General features: G+C 38.8%; 1 protein-coding gene across 6 annotated transcripts in view; it reads left to right on the forward strand.

Annotated features, from left to right (window-relative positions):
- BIVM (basic, immunoglobulin-like variable motif containing) overlaps positions 1–23,253 on the forward strand; it is a 43,519-nt gene extending 20,266 nt beyond the window's left edge. For all 6 annotated transcript variants that reach the window (XM_049867674.1, XM_049867673.1, XM_049867671.1 and 3 more), the window contains 7 exons: positions 3,479–3,574; positions 3,853–3,957; positions 4,178–4,272; positions 15,927–16,059; positions 16,546–16,632; positions 19,979–20,075; positions 21,565–23,253. In XM_049867674.1, the coding sequence (XP_049723631.1) occupies positions 3,479–3,574; positions 3,853–3,957; positions 4,178–4,272; positions 15,927–16,059; positions 16,546–16,632; positions 19,979–20,075; positions 21,565–21,858 (907 nt within the window). In that variant the 3' untranslated portion in view covers positions 21,859–23,253. The remainder of the gene's footprint in view (positions 1–3,478; positions 3,575–3,852; positions 3,958–4,177; positions 4,273–15,926; positions 16,060–16,545; positions 16,633–19,978; positions 20,076–21,564) is intronic.
- Positions 23,254–23,745: the final 492 nt, after the last annotated feature.

A 23,745-nucleotide genomic window follows, 5' to 3' on the forward strand; every position in this document is an offset into this window, starting at 1 on the left:
CTCCAAACCATAGGCTCCAAAACATGTTTATCCCATCTGGGCACCCTGGACTAAGAGAACTTGCTAAGAGTGCACAGACTGCCACAGCCTCCAACGATGCAGGGTTCCTTAGAAGTACCTTTCAGGGTCCTGAAAGGCCCATTCAGTGACCCGTAGGATAGAGTGACTACATTTAGGGTGTGAGCAGTCACATCCAGGCAGAAGCAGGGGAGTTTTCTGTACGCATCTAGTTCAGCACAGCAGAAATGCAGGGACAAATTGCAGAAGAAGGCACCGTGCTCATGGCCACTTTATTCTTACCACCTACCTTCCCAGCTGAGGATACTGCCTCTCGTGAATTGGGTGGAAGGTGTTGACAGCGAAACAGGCTGCCTGTATTTTTGGTGTGAGAACACCTCTACCCTCTTCAGAGTTAAAACTAAGAAAGGACGTGACAGCATTGGTGTTGAAGACAACAAACCTGAAATAAAGTTCAGGCTGTCTCAGATCCCATTTTCAGGTCTGTTCTCCAAACATTCTTCCATAATAATTAGTTCTGTGTAAGGATGAGTGATACTCAGGAAGCCACTTCATACCTGTGTATAAAAATTATAAACAAAAACGACTCACTCATACATCTTGGAAAGAAATGTAGGCGAGAAAAAGAAAAGTATTACAGATAAGAAAATCATGTCAGAAGCAAAAGAAAGACATTACAATGATGAAAGCCACATTAGAAACAAAAAGAAAAAAAGCAAAAGTGAAAAACATAAGTCTGTGGTGGGCAGGTGTGATGAAATCACCAAATGGTATAAAATAAAGATATAAAAATGATTCTAGAATAGATAAATATGGATAACAGACGAAAGATCCAAGTATGAATAACTGGTATCCCTGAGGAGGAGATCAGAACAAATAGAAGAAAATACGTAAAAGACACACTGAAAAAATATTCCTGAAGTAAGGCAGGTCTACAAATTGAAAGGGCAGCTTGTGTCAAGGAAAGGAAAATTGATACAGACTCTTCACTAAGGCGTATTCTGGTGGAGTTACTGAACTTCAACCATAAATAGTTACGGATATCCAGGTAGAAAAATAAATCACGCAGAAAGAAAATACCCCTTTGGCCTCCGTCTTGACCATGGCAGCACAAGCTGCCTGGCTACAGTGGAGTTAAATTTCTCAGGGAGAGAAACAGTTATTCAATAGTTTTATTTTCAGATTATTATTAGAGTGTTAAAGTTACAGACTTGTAATCATACAAGAATTCAGGGAATGCACCGCTTACAAGCTCTTAATTACTCAACAAGGAATCTAAACCAACCCAGATATTGGAAAATAAAAAAATATCAAGAATGGAAAAGCCATGGAAAACATTCGATGATGAGCACCAAATCCATGTGTAGGAATTTTGGTTATACAACAGAATGTTTGTTAGAACGGTGAATATATGAGCACTTACAGAAGTTAGCTTCTCAGTCTGAAATATGAGAACTACATAATCAAACACTTTAAAGCCAGGGTCATTTCTGTGAGTAAGAATTCTTATTTAAAGAGCCTTGCAAATAGATATAAACAAAATTACTCAAAAGTGTGCTACTGTTGTTGTTAGGTGCCATCGAGTCGGTTCTGACTCATAGCCACCCTATGTACAACAACGAAACTGTGTGGTCCCGTGGCATCCTTAACAATTGTTCTTATGCTTGAGCCCGTTGTCGCAGGCACTGTGTCAATCCATCTCATTGAGAGACTCCCTCTTTTCTGCTGACCCTGTACTTTACCAAGCATGATACCCTTCTTCAGGGCCTGATCCCTCCTGACAATGTGTCCAAAGTATGTAAGATACAGCCTCGCCATTCTTGCTTCCAAGGAGCTTTCTGGTTGTACTTCCTCCAAGACAGACTTGTTTGTTCTTTTGCGGTCCATGGTATGTATATTCAACATTCTTCACCAACACCACAATTCAAAGACGTGAATTCTTCCGTCTTCCTTATTTATTTTCCAGCTTTCACATGCATATGATATGATTGAAAATACCATGGCTTGGGTCAGGCACACCTTAGTCTTCAGGGTGACATCTTTGCTTTTGAACATTTAAAGAGGTCCTTTGCAGCAGATTCACCCAGTGCAACGTGTCTTTTGATTTCTTGACTGCTGCTTCCATGGGTGTTGTGGATCCAAGGAAAATGAAATCCTTAACTTTCATCTTTTCTCTGTTTATCATCATGTTGCTTATTGGTCCATTGTGAGGATTTTTGTTTTCTTTATGTTGAGGTGTAATCCATACTGAAGGCTGTGGTCTTTGATCTTCTTTAGTAAGTGCTTCAAGTCCTCTTCACTTTCAGCAAGCAAGGTTGTGTCATCTGCATAACGCAAGTTGTTATTGAGTCTTCCTCCAATCTTGATGCCCTGTGCTTCATATAGTCCAGCTTCTCAGCATACAGATTGAATAGGTATGGTGCAAGGATACAGCCCTGACACACACCTTTCCTGATTTTAAAGCACTCAGTATCCCTTTGTTCTGTCCAAATAACTGCCTCTTGATCTATGTACAGGTTCCTCATGAACACAATTAAGTGTTCTGGAATTCCCATTCTTTGCAACGTTGTCTTTTTTCTTCCGTGGCTATAAACCAGTTTGTACTCTTTACTACGTGGTTATTTGTATCTTATGTTAAATGGCGATTATTATCTTTTGTATCTCAGGTTCTTAATGATCAGTGTATGGATAAGATATGTCATTGTTGATTTGTGTATATATCAATATGAATGTTATATATGCATATACATAAATATATATGCATATATTTTATAAATATATAATTTTTCAACTCATAGTGACCCTATAGGACAGAGTAGAACTGCCTCACAGGGTTTCCAAGGAGCGTCTGGTGGATTCGAACTGCTGACCTTTTGGTTAGCAGCCCAGCATTTAACCCCTGAGCCACCAGGGCCCCTAAATGGACACACACACACACACACACACACACACACACACACACACAAACCCATTGCTGTCGAGTCTATTCCAACTCATAGCAAAATGGACATAAAAGTAGATAATAAATGAATTTTTTGAGTTTAATCTCTCTGAAAAGCTGGTACATGGGGGGAGTGAGTTTTGTTTTCTCTAATATTGTTGGTGTTTCAGATAGTTGTGCATGTAGCTCAACTAGGAGTTTACATAAAAATTTAAATAGTTGGTGTCTAAAGTTGCATAGAATTAATTTTTTAAACTGTAGTTTTTAATTATAACATCAACTTTAACTAGGATTTGGTCAAACAGCCATTGTTATTAAAATGCATTATTTATTGTTATGCATGTATGACTGGTATTTAATAAATATGAAAGTATTTTAACTGAATAAAGATTGTACATTGGTTAACATGATCAAAGTTGTAATTATGCTAACACTTTTCATTATCATGAGGTTTAGATATTTCGATTATGTGTAACTTATAATCATTCAAGTGAAGAAAACAGCCTTTTATTTTCTCAGGTACTGCATAAGCCGGCCACAATATAAGACTTCTTGTGGTATCTCCTCATTAATTTCTTGTTGGAATTTCTTATATAGCACAATGGGAGCTGGAAAGTAAGTATGTCCATTTACTGGTATCCCCCAATTTCAAATTCAGAAGTAATTTGGTGTTGCTTTTTTATAATGCAAGATTTTTAAGAATAGATTTTTATAAATTAAGAAACAACTGCTGTACTTTTTAATAAGCCTTTTATCCTAAAATACATGCATGTATTATTTTTGATGAAATAAAATTTAATTAAAAATATTACTGAAGTTGTTTGCATATCAGACAGACATTCAAGTTGTGTGTGGTTGGAATTGTAAAATGAAAGGCAATGTTTCTTTTGTAGTCTTCCACCTATTACCCAAGAAGAGGCTTTACACATTTTGGGCTTTCAACCCCCATTTGAAGATATTAGGTTTGGCCCCTTCACTGGAAATACAACACTTATGAGGTAGGAAGCCCCGACTTAGAGGCAATACCTTATTTCTGGGTCTATAAAGAAGTAATACTCTAGATATATGTTACATAATACACCATGTATCTAGCTACTGGGGCCCCAACCTCTAGTAGACATGCCAAACTTGGACTATGCCTAAATTTCTCTAGAATTAGAATAGTGCCATCTTCGTTATAGAACTGTTGCTATAAGCAAATCTTCTTCTTATTTTCAGATGGTTTCGACAAATTAATGACCACTTCCATGTAAAAGGATGTTCTTATGTTCTGTATAAACCTCATGGGAAGAATAAGACAGCTGGAGAAACCGGTAGGTAAACATAGGGAAGATTTAATACCCATACTCAAGTCCCCCCATCCATAAAAAAAAATATGTACATACATATATGCTTTAGGATATATCTCAAAGATTGGCCGTCAAGGGATAATATGTAACCCCTAAACATAGTCTGTTACTTTTCTCTCACTTTATGTAAGGGAGAAATCTGTAATCTGCAGGGAACTTTTCAATGTATAGTTTAACAATTTTACCTCTTCTCATCTTTGCATGCAGAACTTTTAGGACTTTAAGACATGTCATAAGCACTACTCTAACACAGTGTTGTTTCGTTTTAACACATGTGTGTGCATGTGTAGAATGTTCAGGAAGCAGCATGGAATTCCCTGTAAAGGAATGGAAGGATTTTAGAATATTTGTTGGTAAACCAAAAACCAAACCCATTGCCATCAAGTGAATTCCATCTCATAGGGACCCTACAGGACCGAGTAGAACTGCCCCATAGGGTTTCCAAGGAGTGGCTGGTGGACTCGAACTGCAGACCTTTGGGTTAGCAGCCAAGTTCTCGTGTAATAACATACAAACAGGATAATGGACTGTGAAAGTGACCGAGTTCTGCTATATAATAATCTGAGCTTTATGGAAACAGGTTTATAATGATCTGTTATATAATAACAGAGATTTATGGAGTTGATTTTAAGGATTGTTTTACTTACCCGTTGCTGTCAAGTCGATTCTGGCTTATAGTGAACTTATAGGACAGAGTAGAACTGCCCCATATGCTTTCCAAGGAGTGCCTGTGGATTCGAACTGCCGACCTTATACTTGGCAGCCGTAGCTCTTAGCCACTACACCACAAGGGTTTCTAAGGATTGTTTTATTTCATTAGCATATTTATTTGAAAATTTCCATTTTTTAAACTGGCACAATCTTTTGATTTTATAAATCTGAAAATTGTACTACAGAGAGGGTATATGTTTACTAAGGTTTAGGATTGAACATAGAGTAGGATGTATTTTTGATAACCTATACCTGCCCAGGAAACCCTGGTGGCATAGTGGTTAAGTGCTATGGCTGCTAACCAAAGGGTTGGCAGTTTGAATCTGCCACGTGCTCCTTGGAAACTCTATGGGGCAGTTCTACTCTGTCCTATAGGGTCTCTAGGAGTTGGAATCGACTCGATGGCATTGGGTTTGGTTCTGGGTTTTTTATAGCTGGCCAACCAGTCCTTGGAAACCCTGTGGGGCAATTCTCCTCTGTCCTGTAGGGTCACTATGAGTTGGAATCAACTCAGTGGCAACAGGTTTTTATAGCTGGTGTATTACATTGATTAAGAGCTAGGCAAACTTGAAATTTACATCTTGGTTCCTACATGTACTAGTTTTGTGACCTTGAACAAGTCACTTAGCCCCTCACTTGCTGAGCCCCAGTGTGGACCTTGGGTTTCCATATTTGCAGCCATTCCATAGGGTTGCTGTGATGGTAAAAGGATATATATTTGTAATGTAGTTAGCGCCATGTTTGACACACAGTAAGGACTCAACAACAAATGTTCGATATTCTTACTGACTGAATTCTGTACATTTGCACTGGGCCTGTCCCTGTGGAAAGGGCAGCTTTAAATGACATATTAGTATTTTTTTCTGTTTCTGGTGAGACTGCTGACACACCTCTCGTAACTGATCAGGCAGTTAAAAACTGAGAAAGGATATGTTTTCCAGGTTGCTAATTTTTCTCTTCAGCCCTGTCTAGTTTGCTTTTTAAATTGTTCCTTGAGTTTGAGTTAAAAAAAAAAAATTGAATATTTTTCATTTTTAGAAATCTCTACTTCTTTTTTAAAAATAGTCTCATGTTCCTTACTCCTGTTTTCATGCCTTTTTTATTTTTTTTCTGTTTGATCTAATATCTGAAATTTTTATGTATCTGATTCTGCTGTCTCGAGTCTGTTGGATCTCACTTGAGGTGCCTTTTCCCCTTCCCTGTTTAATTGTTTTAAACTGTAATCTATTTTACTGGGTCTTTTTCTGTAAGACGTCTTTGAGGCCTGGATTGAATTTAAGAGTCATAAAAGTCTCCAGAGATTTCCATTTAATTTTGCCTGTTTCCTGGAATACTTACTATCAATCCGGAAGTGTTTTTGTTTCTCTTCTCGAGGACTTTTTTGTACCACATAAGTAGCATGAGTTTTACTGGCTTATGGTTATGAATTCTCAGGGAAAGCTTTTCTGCCTCTTCCATACCAAAACTCAAAGGGGGAAGATTTCTTTACTCTCTCTTCTGTGCGGTCAGCTTATTTCTCCTTTACTTTTACACTGAAGGTATGTTGCTTTATGGCGTCCCAGCTTTTCATGACATTCTCTGTTAGACTCCATCTCGGATAATCCCTAGACGTTAGTTTCTGTATTGCATACTTTATGGAGTTATTAAAGTAAAGCTATATTTTCTGGGGTTTGGCAGAGACTTTCAGAACAAAAACCAGCTTTAAAGCTCACTTAGCTCCAAGGATCTCTAGTTTCATTCCTTTGTTAATCTCTGGGGCCTCTTCCATATGTATCTTAACAGGTCTTTTTACATTTTATCCAGTATCTTGTTATTTCCCTGGCAGTGTTACTCAGTGCATTTTAGAGCTTTTTTTTTTTTTTTTTTGTAGACTTAACGCACATCATTTTCAACAAAAAAATTATGTACTAATAGAAACATCATTTCTAAACATTTTTTTTTTACCCAAAATGCTCTGTCTCTCCTTAGCATAAATTTTATTGTGGTTGTTTTATTTTTAGTTTACTTTTTTTAAGTGTCTGCTAGGATGAATGTTACTGGCAGCCACTATCATCCAGTTGGCATGTCCGGGATACATGACTTTTTTTAAGCTCAAAAAGTCAAGTTCAAGAAGAATGCATGATTCATCTCTATCTTTGCAACCTCTTTTCTGGTCATTCTCCAATTATTATAATGATTATATTTATTAAAGATATTATAAAATATACACCTATGACAGTTTGTATTCTGTAAATTGACTACCAAGAAGTTCACTGAAAGCAAGGTTGTCACGTTGTTGTTGTTAGGTGTCGTCGAGTCAGTTCTAACTCATAGTGAACCTTGTGTACAATGGAACAAAACACTGGCCAGTCCTGTGCCATCCTTACAGCCTTTATTATGCTTGAGCCCATTGTTGCAGCCACTGTGTCAGCCCATCTCATTGAGGGTCTTCCTCTTTTCCCTGACCATCTACTTTACCAAGCATGATGTCCTTCTCCAGGGACTGAAGACGTGAGATGAAGTCTCGCCATCCTTGCTTCCAAGGAGCATTCTGGCAATATTTCTTTGAAGACAAATTTGTTCGTTCTTCTGGCAGTCCATGGTATATTCAGTATGCTTCAAAAAAAAAAACCAAGCCCTTTGCTGTCAAGTTGATTCATACTCATAGCTACCTTATAGGACAGAGTAGAACTGCCCAATTGGGTGTCCAAAGAGCAGCTGGTAGATTCGAACTGCCAGCATTTTGGCTAGCAGCTGAGCTTTTAACTTTTAACCACTGTGCCACCAGGGCTCTGCAACACCATAATTCAAAGGCCATCCATTCTTCTTGGATCTTCCTTATTCATTGTCCAGCTTTTGAATACATATAAGGTGACTGTAAAAATACCACGGCTTGGGTCAGGCGCACCTTAGTCCTCAAAGTGACGTCTTTGCTTTTTAACTCTTGAAAGAGGTCTTTTGCAGCAGTTTTGCCCAGTGCAACGTGTCATTTGATTTCTTGATTGCTGCTTCCATGGGCGTGAATTGTGCATCCAAGATTGTTATAGTAATTGGTAATTTAAGCTAGCACCATCATTGTGGTACTCCTGCAATTTCCTTCAGGATACTCTGTGTGTGACACGGCACTGACCTTTTGGTGTTGAATGTGAATGCCAGGGCCAATCCACATAATAAACATTAGTAAAGCCTGATTTTTTAAAATATGATAATAAATATAATTAAGTGTTCTAATATTTTGTTCCTAGCCCCTAAGGGATCATCTTGTGCAACCACTTGGGTGTGTCCACATTGAAAATCATTAACCTAGAGCAGTGGGCCTGACAGTAAATATTTTTGGTTTCACGGACCAGAGGATGTCCTGCTCTTGGATCCTGAAAGCAGCCAGACAGTATGTAAGTGCGTGGACATGGCTGTATTCCAGTAGAACTTGATTTAAGGACACAAAGTTTGCATTTCATGTAAGTTTCACGTGTCACAAGATCTTCTTCTTTAGATATTTGAAAATGTAAAAATCATTCTTAGCTCACTGGCCATTGAGATACAGGTTGCAAGCCAGATGGCATGTAGGCAGTTGTTCACCAACCCCTGGCCTGGGGTTGAAGTCCAAGCCAGTCTCTGGCTTCGGAATACCTTTCCAGCCTTCTTCCCAGTCTCTAGTCTAGCCACATTAGGCTCCTTTGTGTTACCCTCTTCTTTACAACATACAGCAGCTCATCTTCAGGCCTTTATGCCCTGCTAATGCTGTAGAATGTATTTCGTCTTTCTTAACCATGGTGAATTCCTATTCATCTGTCAGTCTTGAACTTAAATGGAAGGCAGAATTTTTCTTCTGCTTGCCAGGCAGAATTAAGTCCCTCCCTCCTCTGGTTTCTCACAGCACTTTGTGTGTGTCTAGTAGAGCTTTTATTTCATTGCTAGGTAATTCTTTGTATACCTGATGATTTCTTCCAGAAAAACCCAAGCTCCCGTCCTTGAGGACTGGGCCCAAGTTCTTATTCATTTATGCATCACAGTGCCTGGTATTTAGGTGTTCAAAAATTAATTTAATGAATCCTTGTTTGAGGAATGAGACAGGAATTTAGGAAATTCAGATTAGGAAACTTCTAAAAGAGAATTTTGTTTTCTCCATCCCCAAATTGGCTGTCTTCTTTTGGAGTGCCCTTTCTAAAGATATAGAAAAATCCCCCTTTCTTTAGCTTGTCTTTTCATCTGGCTAGTGCCTGCTCTCTCCTTACCCATACCCTAAAAATATATCATTGTCGCTTGTGTATTAATTAGCCCAGTCACCGCTTTTCATCACAGTGCGTGGTGTCCTGGGCCATCTCCTGGAGTCTTTGAGCCATTTTTCAAATTTCTAGATGTCAACTTGTTCTAGATGTTAATTGGAGCCCTGGTGGCATAGTGGTTAAGAGCTTGGCTGCTAGCCAAAAGGTCAGCGGCTGGAATCCGCTGGCCACTCCTTGGAAACCCTATGGGGCAGTTCTACCCAGTCCTATAGGGTCACTATGAGTTGGAATCAACTCGACGGCCACGGGTTTGGTTTTGCTTTAACTTGTTCCTAAGGATAGGAAGTGAATCGTTGTCTCTATGTTATTAGCACCTTGAACATTGTCTTCTACATTATGCCTCTTGCCATTGAGTCAATTCCGACTCATAGCAACCCTATAGGACAGGGTAGAACTGCCCCATAGAGTTTCCAGGGAGCACCTGGTGGATTCATACTGCTGACCTTTTGGTTAATAGCTGTAGCACTTAACCACTACGCCACCAGGGTTTCCTCTACATTATAAGTGTTCAGCAAATGATTAAGAACTTTTCAGGATAATTTTTTACTGATTTGTAGGAATTTCTTTTTATCAATTTTAATGGAGTGTGGATTTTTAGACCAAATTATATGCCTGGAGGTAGAGAATCAATGGAGGTGATTAACCACGCATTGCAACGGAAGACTGCTATACCGTTTTGACGTTCGTGTCCTGAGACTGCGTTATGAGTAGGACCCTGGGAGACTACATCCTAGACAGTGCAACACTCATAATTCCTTTTACTTGCTCACCTTATTGCCTTCTGATCATGAAGGATTTCATTGGAGTAGTTTCTGGCTTTTGTTGTGTTGGCATCACGGGTGTCTAGATGGAGTGGGAGGATCTATGAAGAGAAGGATCAGTAAAATTAAATCAGGGGAAGCAATAAATCCTGGAGAAATTACGATATGAAAGAAAAGCTGATATCAAGGAAACTCTGAGTATAGAAGAAACATCAGATATACAAATTCACTCAAATTCCAAAAGTAATAAAATTTATTTGTTAATGGAATATAATAAAATACTACAAGAACCCTGGAGAGAGCTTTTTTTTTTTAAATTCTGAAACTTAGGGTTGCTGTGAATCGGAGGGAAACCCTGGTGGTATAGCGATTAAGAGCTATGGCTGTTAACCAAAATGTCAGCAGTTCGAATCCACCAGGCGCTCCTTGGAAACCATATGGCACATTTCTACTCTGTCCTAGAGGGTCCCTGTCTGTCGGAATTGCCTCAGAGGCAACAGGTTTAGTTTTTTTTATGAATTGGAGCCGACTCGAAGGCAACGGGTATTCTGGAATTTTAAAAGATTTTCATCCAAATGTTCCTTCCAACTTTAAGATTTTATACCATTAGTAGACCACCTAATTTCTCATTATTTTCTTCCCCTTTCTTTACACCAATGAGATCATAGCTCCGCATTTGGTAGTGGTTGCCTTGTGACTTAAGTTTCAGATTTTTTAGATATACCTGCTTTTGGACTGAATAAACATATACAGAATTACGTCTTGGATAACCACCTTACTGTAGTAAATTTTGTATTTACTGTTTTTTATTTCAGAGGGTGACCTTTTCTGACCTTGTCCTGAAATTCTGGGGGTGCCCTACGGTAGGCTTCTCTATACTGTCATTCCCCCTACTCTGTTCGCAACTAGACTGCTTGCTCTTCCCTAATTATATCCTGCCCCCCGCCCCCCCGCCCCCGGTGGGTTTGTTCTCTTCTCCTGCTCTTTCCCCTGTCTGGATTGTTGAAATCCTACTACTACTTCAAGTTCCATCTTGAATGTCGCCCCTTCTTGATTCCTCAAACCAGATGTGCTCTTTCTCCTTTGAATTCTGTACCTCTTTTATGCCACCATCTTATTCCACCTTATATTAAAATTATTTACTAGAGTAGCTTGAGGTACTGTGTATTACTTGTCTTCTGACTGTAGTACCTATATAGTTAGTAAACTCGTTGCCATCGAGTCGATGCTGACTCATAGCGACCCTATAGGACAGAGTAGAACTACCTCATAGGGTTTCCAAGGAGCAGCTGGTGGATTCGAATTGCCGACCTTTTGGTTAGCAGCCGAAGCTTGCTGTGGCTCTTAACCGCTGTATCACCAGGGCACCATATAGTTCGTAGATGCTCAAAAATCACTTATTGATTTAAATTAAAATTTCCTGTTACCTCAGACCAGTAGCTCTCAAAGTATGGTCCGTGGACCAGCATCAGCATCATCTTGTAACTTGTTTGAAATACAAATTCTTGGTTCCCCCTCCTCCCCCCAGATCTCCTGGATCGGACACTCTCAGGGTGGGTACCAGCAGTCTGTTGTCTTAACAAGCCCTCCATGGTCAAGTTTGAGAACTATTCTCATCTTACTTATCAAGAGTTTGTTCTTCTGGTGATGGGAAATTCAGTGATTTTTCAAATTTGCTCAGCTGAGCCCTAGGAATCCTGTGGAGGTACCACAGGGGCCGGTCAGGGAGAAGGTTGAACACCAAGATTCTCTACCTCCTTTTTGACCACAGCAGCTCTGCTTTGCTCCTTTTTATGGACTAGCCTGCCTTGTATGTTTTCATTGCAGAAGGAGTTTCATGTTAAAAAAAAAAAAAAGCTTGAAGAGTATTGATTTAAATTAGAGGTTGGCAAACTACAGCCCATGGACTAGCCTCCTGTTTTAAATAAAATTTTATTGGAATACCACCAGACCCATTAGCTTACCTATTGCCTGTTGCTGCTTTTCTCTATGGCTACTTTTGTGTGTGTGTGCTTCAAGTGAAAGCTTACAGTTCAAATTAACTTCTCATTCAAAAATTTATGAACAGATTCTTTTGTGACATTGGTTGCAATCCCCACAATGTGTCAGCACTCTCCCCCTTTCCACCCAGGGTTCGCTGTGTCCATTCGTCCAGTTTTCCTGTCCCTTCTTGCCTTCTTGGCTTTGCTCTTGGGCAGGTGTTGCCCATTTGCTCTCGTATACTTGACTGAACTAAGACGCATGTTCCTTACGTGTGTTGTTTGCTTTATAAAGGCCTGTCCAATCTTTGGCTGATACGTGGACTTCAGGAGTGGCTTCAGTTCTGAGTTAGCAGGATCTGTGGCTACTTTTAGGAAACTTTGGTGGAATAGTGGTTAAGAGTTACAGCTGCTGGAATAGTGGTTAAGAGTTACAGCTGCTAACCCAAAATGTCAGCAGCTTGAATCCACCAGGCACTCCTTGGAAATCCTATGGGGCAGTTCTACTCTGTCCTATAGGGTCGCTATGAGTCAGAATCAACTCAGCAGCAGTGGGTTTTGGTTTTTGGTGGCTACTTTTGTGCTACAATGGCAGAGTTGAATAGTGCCTGTGACCTACAAACCTAAAATGTTTACTATCTGACCCTTTAAGAAAAAGTTTGCTGATCTCTATCTAAATCAGTCAGGTTGTTATTTTATGCCTTGAAGTTAGAGCAAAACATCTCTCAGCAGCAGCTAACCCTGGTGGTGCAGTCGTTAAGTGATACAGCTGCTAACCAAAAGGTTGGCAGTTCAGATCCACCAGCTGCTCTTTGGAAACCCCATGGGGCAGTTCTGCCCTGTCCTCTAGGGTCGCTATAGGTTGGAATCAACTCCAAGGCAATGGGCTTTAACTCTATTAAGCCCATAAATTTTCCTCCGTAGAAGAAAAACCTCCTTCATGCCTTCTAGAAGACCAGGATGTGGTGAAGAGTATTCGCAACAGACAAAATGATGCGGATATTTAATGGGGGCAAACTTTCTTCCCTATCTCATTTGTCTCTGAAATCCTGAATTATTCCAGGACGTTAAAGTAATTACAACTATTCATAGTCACAATCAAGAAGTCAGCTGTTGTATTACATTTGACTTAAGAAAGGAAGAAAGTGTGAAATAACTAAAGATTTCCATTAGAAAATTACAGTAAAAGTTCTTTTATTAAAAGCTTAAGTTACTTGAGAAAAATCTCCATTTGACATTTTCACCATTTTGAAATGATTTCAAGAATTTGTCTAAGCCAATTATTTGTATAAACATCTTTTTGTAATGATTGAATTTATAAGGAGTTTAAATCCATACATTTATATTTGTTCGTGCTCCTAGAACCTATTAGCAATCACTCTCAGTATGGAAAATGAAATAGCAACTCTTAAATTTTAGTTCTTAGAATTCTTCATTTAGAGCTGCCCTTGGGTGTCAGGGGCCCTGGTGGCACAGTGGTTAAGAGTTTGGCTGCTAACCAAATGGTTGGCGGTTTGAATCCACCAGCTGCTCTGTGGAAACCCTATGGGGGCAAGTCTATTCTGTCTTATAGGGTCACTATGAGGCAGAATTGACTCGAAGTCAATTTTTTTTTTTTGGTTTTGGGTGTCTGAGTTTAAATTAACTTGGGAATTCAACCACAAAATGCAGAAAGACTTATTTTTCTTTTGTCATTATGAAAGGGAGATTGTAGCAGAAAAGATCCCCTTGCGGTACAGTGAAGCCCTGGTGGTAGGTCATAGAGTAAAAGTCCATGGGAACAGTGTAGTGGAAACCTTGAAGAAAGAGTTTAGGCCAGTTACTTTCTCGATGCGGATCACAAGCTGTGCCTGTGTGTGTATTGGAGGTGTGTGTGGCGGGATTATGGGGACTTTTGTCTCCTTGGCTCGCTGCTACATCTATTAAGCATGCTGTTCTTAGGTCTTCAGCTATTTCAGTGTCCAGAGAGTCAATTATTAGAAGTGTGATTTGCAAGCTTTTATCTACTTCACCTATTATTAGAATTTCCAGCTTTAATGGGCTATTCGTTAATGAATAATTTACTTTCTTCCAGCAGATGCAAGTTAATGAAACCTCAGTTAATGGCTTTAAGTACTGAGAGCTGGTAAAACTTGTGTCTTATGGTAATACTTCTGAATTACTTTACAACTAATATAAAAACTCATTGCCATTCAGTGGATTCTGACTCATAGTGACCCTAGAGGACACAGTAGGACTGCCCCATAGGGTTTCCAGGGACTGGCTGGTGGACTTGAACTGCAAACCTTTTGGTTAGTGGCTGCCTTAGGCTGGGTTCTCTAGAGAAGCAAAACCAGTCAAGCATATAAATATATATACAGAGAGAGATTTATATCAAGGAAATGGCTCACGTGATTGTAGAGGCTGAAACATCCTGAGTTCGTGTATCAGGATAGAGGCTTCTCTCAATTCCTGTAGCCACAGGGGCTGGTGGACTCAAGATTGGCAGGAGCTGGGCTCCTGCTCTCTGGCTATGAAGATCTAAAAATTTCAAGTTCTGCAGATTAGTTGACTGCTCAAGTCCCAAGAGCCAGAGGTCAGATGAGCAGGAGGCAGGGCAGGATCCAGAGTGAGCAGAAAAGCCAGAAGATCTGCTTGTATTTGGATGCAGGCCACACCCCCAAGGAAACTCCCTTTCAACTGATTGTCTACTCAGGGCAGGTTCCATCCTGGGAGTGATTACATATAAACACTTAGAATCATGGCCCAGCCAAGTTGACACATAATCTTAACCATCGGAGCGGCCGAGCTCTTAACCACTGCACCACCAGGGCTCCTGACAGTGAATATGGTCATGAGAACTATATACAAGGAGAGCTTCTAAGGGGTTGTTGTGGCACTCCAGTGTATTTCTGTAGAGATGTTCTCATTGCTTGGTTCATGAAAGCTGCCCCTCTAGTTTGTGGACCTTCTGTAGAAAGGTTAAAGTATTAGTGCAAAGGTTTGCATTTTTGGAACTTGTCTCTTATTTGGAGTTTATATTTATCCATATACATCCATGGTCTTCAGATTGGGGTGTGTGCACCACAGAGGCTGTGCAAGATAATCACTGTGCATGAGAAGAAAATATTGTCTTTATTTTAATCTAATTAAAAAAATTCCTGCTTTTAAAATGTCTTTTATAAGGACGTATTCGTATATAAAAAACAAACAAACAAACAACCAATTCTGACTCATAGCAACCCTATAGGACAGAGTAGAACTGCCCCATAGGGTTTCCAAGAAGCGCCTGGTGGATTCGAACTGCTGACCTTTTGGTTAGCAGCCATAGCACTTAACCACTATGCCACCAGGGTTTCCGTTTGTATAATAGTATGTGTATATCATTTATAAACAAATAAATATATTGGGGTACTTATTCAAAAACTTTTAGGGACCATTATGTACACCAGAAAATAGGTACTAGGTTTTATACGATAATTAAATTTTATAGACAAGTATGTGTGTTACTTGAAGGTCTTGGTAAGCAAGTATATCAGTTCCTTAGTTTGCTGTTTAGTCTATCTGAACTTGTCTAAACAGTAAAACTGAAAATCAACTTATTAAAATATTTTATTACCTTTCAATAGCTTCTCATTTTTGCCCCAGTAATGTCAATGTGAAGGAGCCCTGGTGGCACAGTGGTTACCAGCCACTCTCCGGGAGAAAGATGTGGCAGTTTGCTTCCGTAAAGATTTACAGCCTTGGAAATCCTACGTGCAGTTCTACTTTGTCCAGTAGGGTCGCTATGAATCGTAATCAAGTCGACGGCAACGTATAATGTCAGCGTATTCCAAGTAATATCTTTAAATCCTTAACTAGGCCTTCGTGTAAAGCATAGATATTGCTTTAGGTTCCTCAATTTTGTTCATTTTTGTTTTTAGCTTCAGGGGCCTTGTCAAAGTTAACCCATGGATTGAAAGATGAGTCACTGGCTTACATCTATCATTGCCAAAACCATTATTTTTGTCCAATTGGCTTTGAAGCAACGCCTGTCAAAGCTAATAAAGCATTCAGGTAAGCCCTTGAGTATTGTTTGTCGATAGTTCACCAGGAAGTGTATTATTGACTGCTTTTAAGAAATATTTAGTCCTTAAAATTGAGGAGACTTGATGATTTGATTTCCTTACATCAGGTCAGACTGCTGAAACCATACATTCTTTAAACATTTTAGTGTTTTTTTTTTTTTTTTTTGCAGAATTGCATTTAGCTAATTGTGCTAGAAGTTTTTTTTTTTTCCCCCTCCTAGGATCTGAGATGTAGACTATTTCAACTTTTTTGCTCTAGATTTTGTAATAGGGGACTAAGACCTAAATTTAATTTTTCTCTTTCATGGTCTTCAGAAGTTTGCCCAAACCTAAACTCTAATATCTATTCTAGCTTTAATGAATGCCATCTTTGAATAAACTTTAATGTATCTTTTATTGAAATATAGCTGAAGCAGTATTCTCGAGGGAGCCAGTGACCTTCATTAAGTATACTGTGAATGTATTTTATATTTAGCAGGGGCCCCCTTTCAACACATGAAGTAGAGTATTGGATCTTAATTGGAGAATCAAGTAGAAAACATCCTGCCATTCACTGTAAAAAGTATGTAAACTTCCTTTTTTTTCTTTAATTGAGGTAAAGATTTACGTATGGTTAAATGCACAGATCTTAATTATATAATTAGGTGAGTTTTGATAAACATATACACCTGTGTAATCACCACTCCAGTTGAGATATGGAACGTTGTTGTTGTTGTCATTACTGTAGAAAGTTCCCTCCTTATCCATCCCTATCAATACCCATGGACAGCCTTTGTTCTGATTTCCATCACTTTACCTTTGCCTGTTCTTGAATTTCATGTAAATAAAATCATATATTACTTTTTTGTGTCTGGCTTTTTTCACTTAAATGATGCTTTTGAGATTCATTCATTTTGTCATGCATATCAGTAGTTTATTCTCTTTTTATTGCTGAGTAGCATCCTGTTGTATGAATACGGCACAGTTTGTTTATCCATTCTGCTGTTGATGGACCTTTAAACTCTTTTCAGTTTGGGGTTATTATGAATAAAACTGTTGGGAACATTCATGTACAAGGCTTTTATTAAAACTTAATAACAACTTTATCAAGAGATAATTCACATACCATAACGTTCACCGTTTCAAAATGTACACTTCAATAGTTTTTATTTCCTCACAGAATTGTGCGTCAGTCACCACTGTCTAACTCCAGAACATTTTCAGCACCCTCAGAAGAAACTCCACGCCCAGCAGTAGTCATTCCCAGCCTCCCCAGGGCCTGGCAGCCACTAAATCTAGTTTCTATCTTTATGGATTTGCCTGTTCTAGACATTTCATATATATGGAATCATACAATATGTGGTCCTCGGGGACTGGCTTCTTTCACTTACCGTATTTTCAGGGTTCATCTGTATTGTAGCCTGTCTCAGAGTTTCATTCCGTTATACTCCCGAGTAATTTTCCGTTGTATTACACGAATATATCGCATTTTGTTGCACAGGCCTTTCAGAGGATGTATGTTTTGTTTCTCTTTTTTAAGCACCTAGGAGTGGAATTGCTGATTTATAGGAGTGATGAAGAGAGTTCTCCAAAGTGATTGTACTCTTTTATACTCCCACGAGCGATATGTGAGAGTTCCAGGTGCTCTTCAGATTTTCACCAATATTTGATGTCATTCTTTTTGAGATTAGCAGGTTTCTGGGTGGGAGTGTCCATAGGGCTAAATTCAAAAAGAATGACATTTAATACTGGTGAAAATCTGTTCTAGTGTACCTAGGGAGCCCTGGTGGCACAGTGGTTAAGAGCTTTGCTGCTAACCAAAAGATTGCAGTTCGAATCCATCAGCTGCTCCTTGGAAACCCTTTGGGGCAGTTCTACTCTGTCTCATAGGGTCGCTATGAGTCAGAATCGACTTGACAGCAGTGGGTTAGTGTATATATGGTTCCTCTAAGTCAGAACCAACTCTGTGGCAGCTAACAACAAAGTGGGTGTAAAATCGAATCTCACTGTGCTCTTAATTTGCATTTCTCTAATGACTGTGAACATCTTTTCATGCTCTTACTGGTCATTTCTACATCTTCTTTTGTGAAGTGTTTGTTCAAGTGTTTGGCCTATTTTATTTGTAACTGGGTTGTCTTTTTGTTAGTATTTATTCGACATATGTTTTGTCAGTATTTTTTGCCAGTCTGTGACTTGCTTTTTCCTTTAGTGATGTCTTCTGATGAACAGAAGTTCTTAATTTTTACTAAGGCCATTTTAGTTATTTTGCTCTTTTACGTTTAGTGCATTTTTGGGCCTCTTTTAGAAATTTTTGCCTATCCCATCGTCACAAGGATAATCTTCTGTCTTTTAGAAGCTTTGTAATTTTCACTTTTATGTTTAGATTTATGGGCCATTTTAGTTAATTTTTATTTGTGGTATGAGGCGTAAACATCAACTTTCACTTTTTTCCCCAGTTTTTATCCAGTTATTCCAGCATCATTTATTTATAAGATTTTTTTTCTCCTGTTTAATTTGTGGGTGCCTTTGCTGAAAATTGACTGTATCTATGGTCTATTTCTGAATTCTCTCTGTTCCACTGATCTTTTTGTCCATCTTTTCACCAATACCATAGTTTCAATTGCTATAGCTTATACTAAGTCCTGAAATTAGGTAGTATGAGGCCTATGAATTTTGCTGCTGTTTCTTCAAGATTGTTTTGGCTATCCTAGGACTTCTGCTTTTCCATGTAAATTTTAGAATCAACTTGTCAATTTCTGTTAAAAAGCCTGTTGGGATTTTGATTAGGGTATAATCCATAGAATTCATAGGTTAGTTCAAGGAACGTTAACATCTTAAGTCTTCCAATCTTTCATTATGTATATAGTTCCATTTGTTTGGGTCTTTGGTTTCTCTTAGCAAGGTTTTATATTTTTAACAAAAGACACACAAGTATAGAGTCGTGTATGTCTTTTGTTAAAACTTTTCCTCAGTATTTTTTTTTTTGAGGCTATTGTAAATGGATTTGAAAAAAAAAATATTTGCTGATGTTGTTGTTAGGTGCCGTCAAGTTGCTTCCAACTCATAATGACCCCCTGTACAACAGAACAAAACACTGCCCAGTTCTGTACCATCTTCACAGTTGTTGCTATGCATGAGCCCATTATTGCAGCCACTGTGTCACTCCATCGCCTTAAGGGTCTTCCTCTTTTTTGCTGACCCTCTACTTTTCCAAGCATGATGTCCTTCACCAGGGACTGGTCCTTCCTGACAACATGTCCAAAGTCTGTGAGACAAGTCTCATTACCCTTGCTTCCGAGGAGCATTCCAGCTGTACTTCTTCCGACACAGATTTGTTCGTTCTTTTGGCAGTTCACGGTATATTCAATATTCTTCGTCAACACATAATTCAAAGGCGTCAACTCTTCTTTGGTGTTCCTTATTCATTGCCCTTATTCATTTTGCCGATAGTGCAAAAATTACAGTTAATTTTTCTATATTGACTTTGAATCTTGCATCTTTACCAAATTCACATATTAATCATAGTAATTGTTTTGTAATTCCTTTAGATTTTCTACACAATCATGATGTCTGTGAATAAAGATATGTTAACCTTAAATCTTTTAAAAATTTACTTGACTCTGGTTAAAAAGGAAATATGGAATATTTCTCCTTTAGCCTGCAGAATGCCCTGTAACATGTTGATATATATTTATTTCATAGGAAATCTACCATTTTAAAACTGAAAACCTTAGCATTAGTCGAAAAAAACAGATTTGTCTTAAAAACAAGAATTTACTAAAATTTATTAGATGGAACAATCCCGAGATAAGAAAATTATTGTCAATTATTTCCATGATAATATTGTAGGGATTAGCTCATGTGAAAAGTTCCGTTACAGTGGTATTTTGGACTTAAACCTGTGCTTTATCCTTTCCTTTTAACTCTAGATGGGCAGATATTGTTACTGATCTAAACACTCAAAATCCAGAATATCTAGATATCCGGCACTTAGAGAGAGGACTGCAGTATCGAAAAACAAAGAAGGTAAGAACACCATTGCACCTGAGCTTATTTCCCAGTTGACCGAAAATAAATTATTTTGCTCAGTGCTCTTTAGGCTGTAAGCAACACAAACCGAGTTCAGACCATCTTAAATACAAACGGGAAAATTAAGGGCAGAGGTGTATCTTTAAATCCCAAGGGTAAGGAGTATAGCCTGGACTCATAAGGGGTTGTCTTAGTTATCTAGTGCTGTTATAACAGAAATACCGCAAGTGGATGGCTTTAACAAACAGAAATTTATTCTCTCACAGTCTCAAAGGCTAGGAGTCTGAATTAAGGATGCCAATGCCTTGGGAATGTTTTCTCTCTCTTTCAGTTCTGGGGAAAGGTCTCATCATCAGTCTTCCCTGGGTCTAGGAGCTTCTTAGCACAGGGGCCCCAGGTCCAAAGGTTGCCACCCACTCCCAGTGCTTCTTTCTTGGTGGCATGATGTCCTTATCTTGCTTCTCCTTTTGTCTCTTGTAAGAGATTGACTCAAGATACAACCTAATCCTATAGATTGAATCCTGCCTCATAAACATAATTGCCTCTAATCCTGCCTCATGAACATCAGAGAAGTTAGGATTTACAACATATAGGATAATCACATTAGGTCACAAAATGATGGACAGCCACACAGTACAGGGAATCATGGCCTAGCCAAGATAAGAGGCATTTTGGGGGACATAATCCATTAACAGGTTGTTACCAGATATTGGAACGATGGACCAAGCAGCTAGTCAGCCTCACTCGTTTTTGGGGTATATGTTATTCCTGTCTCTTTTTGTCTGATTGTTTACTTTCTGAAGATCATCCTCTTTCAATTTATGTCTCCTTTTCAGGTGAACAGTCCATACTGGGACTGGCCTGCCTCAAGGCTAATTTTATAGTCCTGAGAAGGAATGAAAAGATTCGCTTAGCTTGGGTTGAGTGTTTACTTCTGATCCATATTAACTATGGCCATGAGACAGAGTCATGTGGTACAAATAAGGCTGCTGGGGGCAGTTGTCAGAGAAAGGTAGATACTGTGAGTTGAGTAGACATTCCATGGATATAACCCTACTAATATATAGAGAATATATAAAAGATTATGAGGAACTGTCTTGGTATTTAAATTAGGCAGGTGGGGAGATGTGTGTGAAGGGTAAAGGCATGTGGGGGAAGCTGCTTTGGCTCCTGTACCTGTTGCTGTCAAGTCGATTCTGACTCCTGGCAACCCTGTAGGACAGAGTAGAACTGCCCCATAGTGTTTCCAAGGAGCGGCTGGTGGATTTGAACTGCTGACCTTTGGTTAGCAGCTTAAGGCTTAACCACTGCGCCACCAGGGCTCCTGTGGGCATTGTTATATTTCATGAAGGCAGCTGGTCAGGAACAATGCAGGAGAATGCACACTGATGATGTCTGAAGGGTAAAGTACTATTCTGAGGCAGGTGAAGCGTTAGTACAAGTAATTCCCCTTCATTTTCTTCACCCGACTCTTTTTTCCTCTCAGGTTGGGGGAAATCTGCATTGCATCATAGCATTCCAGAGACTTCACTGGCAAAGATTTGGCCTTTGGAGCTTTCCATTCGGGACCATTAGACAAGAATCACAACCTCCACCGCATGCCCAGGGAATCGCCAAATCCGAGAGTGAAGACAACATCTCCAAGAAGCAGCATGGGCGGCTGGGCCGGTCTTTCAGTGCCAGTTTCCATCAGGACTCCTCGTGGAAAAAGGTGTCTAGTGTCCATGAGAGAAGGAACAGTGGCTACCAGGGTTACAGTGATTATGAAGGGAATGATTGACTGTGCTGGCTTCTGAACAACTGGTGTATCCAACTAGTTGGTGTATCCAACTGGTATCTACAGCTGTGTTAAGACAGTAGGAGATTTTATTAATCTGCAGTACATATGAATAGATTTTGTGGTACAAACATAATCTTGTAGTTCTCCAGTAAATAAGCTTGTATATGATTACGATGGATAACCTCAGATATATGAGCAGATAAACCTAGATTATTGTCCTTTTAAAGTTAAGAGTAATATGGACAACCAGAATAAAAAGTTTCACAAAATCCAATTAAATTATGACTGCTATCTAAAAAAAGTCAAACACAAATTCACATAGTAGTATCGAGACATGAAATACTCAAGCATGAAATGATTTCATTCCTTAGACAGTTTTATCCTAAGATCAAGAAGTTAAGGGACCATCTGCCCTTTTAAAAAAAAGTTGGGGCCGTCAATTTCTAGTTTTTTCTCTTACAGTAAACGCTCATTTAAAATTATTTAGTGAGTCTGGTAGTTCTTTTGCTTGTAGCAGTATCTTGCCTGACTCATTTGATTTGCTGGTTAACTTTCTCAGGATTCTCAATTAAAAGGCAAAAGAGAAGAGACTCAAGAAACTGATCTTTTCTAGTGGTGCAAGAGAATGACTTAGCGCATTGATTCAGGATATTCTTGACTTTCTTGACTTGGTATGTTACCATCAAATATTGACAAGAGCTTTAGGTCTCGGAAGACTTCTGTAAATTCAGAATAAAAACTTTTTTGGGGGGGGTGGAGGGGGTAGAGTAAAAGAGCAAGGGAATGTGAAGTTTTTATACCCAAGGTCACATGCAAAATGAGATGCTGTATTTGATTGGCCCTTCGATATGGGGTCGTTTGGTGACAAAAGCATTACAGCTGCACTGGGGATGCTCAAGCCACTCATAAGACAGCTGTCCATATTCCATTTCCAAACTCTGAGCTGTTTGTTTCTTTAAACCATATAGACGATGAGCTGTTAAAAGTGAGTGTTACATTTTAAGAAGGTGTGAATTTCCTGTATTTGAGTTCTCTCTACCTGCTGTAGATTTTTCTTCCAATGCTAACCTGTGACTCACAAAAGACCAGGATGTCTTGTTCCAGGACTCCAATCGGTAACTTGATTGCTACAAGGTGCTGAATATGTTGGTAACCATATTGCAATACACCTCAAAGAAAGGGTCCAGATCTTATTTTTAAAATATTTTCAGTTTTTTGTCTTTTGAATTTTGTATCCATTTATCCACTCACATGTGCTGAGCCTACAGAAAGGGTCACGTACTATGAAGTGGTCATTTTTCTGAAGAGAATATTTTGCTTGAAATGCAAAGGATTGAAAGAGATTTGTAGGTTGTTGATTTTGTTACTTCATACTGGGACTTTTAAAAAGTTTTCACCAAATAAAGTTTTGTTTTCTACTTTTATTCATGTGAATGTTTTTGAACCTTTGTTTTGGGCAGAGAGTACCCTTAAGATTTTGTTTGAAGTGCATAGTAATTTGCAAATTCTGCTTGAGTAATGTGTTATAAGAAACCACCCTGTTACCTCTTTTATATCAGTGAAACAATAGTCAACGAAATGATGATTATAATTTTAGATTTCTCTAATACTTTACAATAGGAAATAGAACATGTAATTCTTGTATTAGCTCGAATCAAATGAAGATGCCATTTTTGTAGGTCAGACATATGGTCGGATATCAGCAATCTCATATAGTTCAACTGAGTATTTCAGAGAAGTAAGCAGGAAGAGCCAAGAGGAAAGGAAACAAGTGTAATTCAAAGTAAAAAAAATAGGGTAACACCGAGGAAAGGAGGATGAGTTTATGCAGACTGCGTATTGACCATGCTCAAATTTTATAAGTCTTGATATATATGATCACTGAAT

The sequence above is a fragment of the Elephas maximus genome, chromosome 23 (assembly GCF_024166365.1).
Source record: "Elephas maximus indicus isolate mEleMax1 chromosome 23, mEleMax1 primary haplotype, whole genome shotgun sequence".
NCBI classification, from domain to species: Eukaryota; Metazoa; Chordata; class Mammalia; order Proboscidea; family Elephantidae; genus Elephas; species Elephas maximus.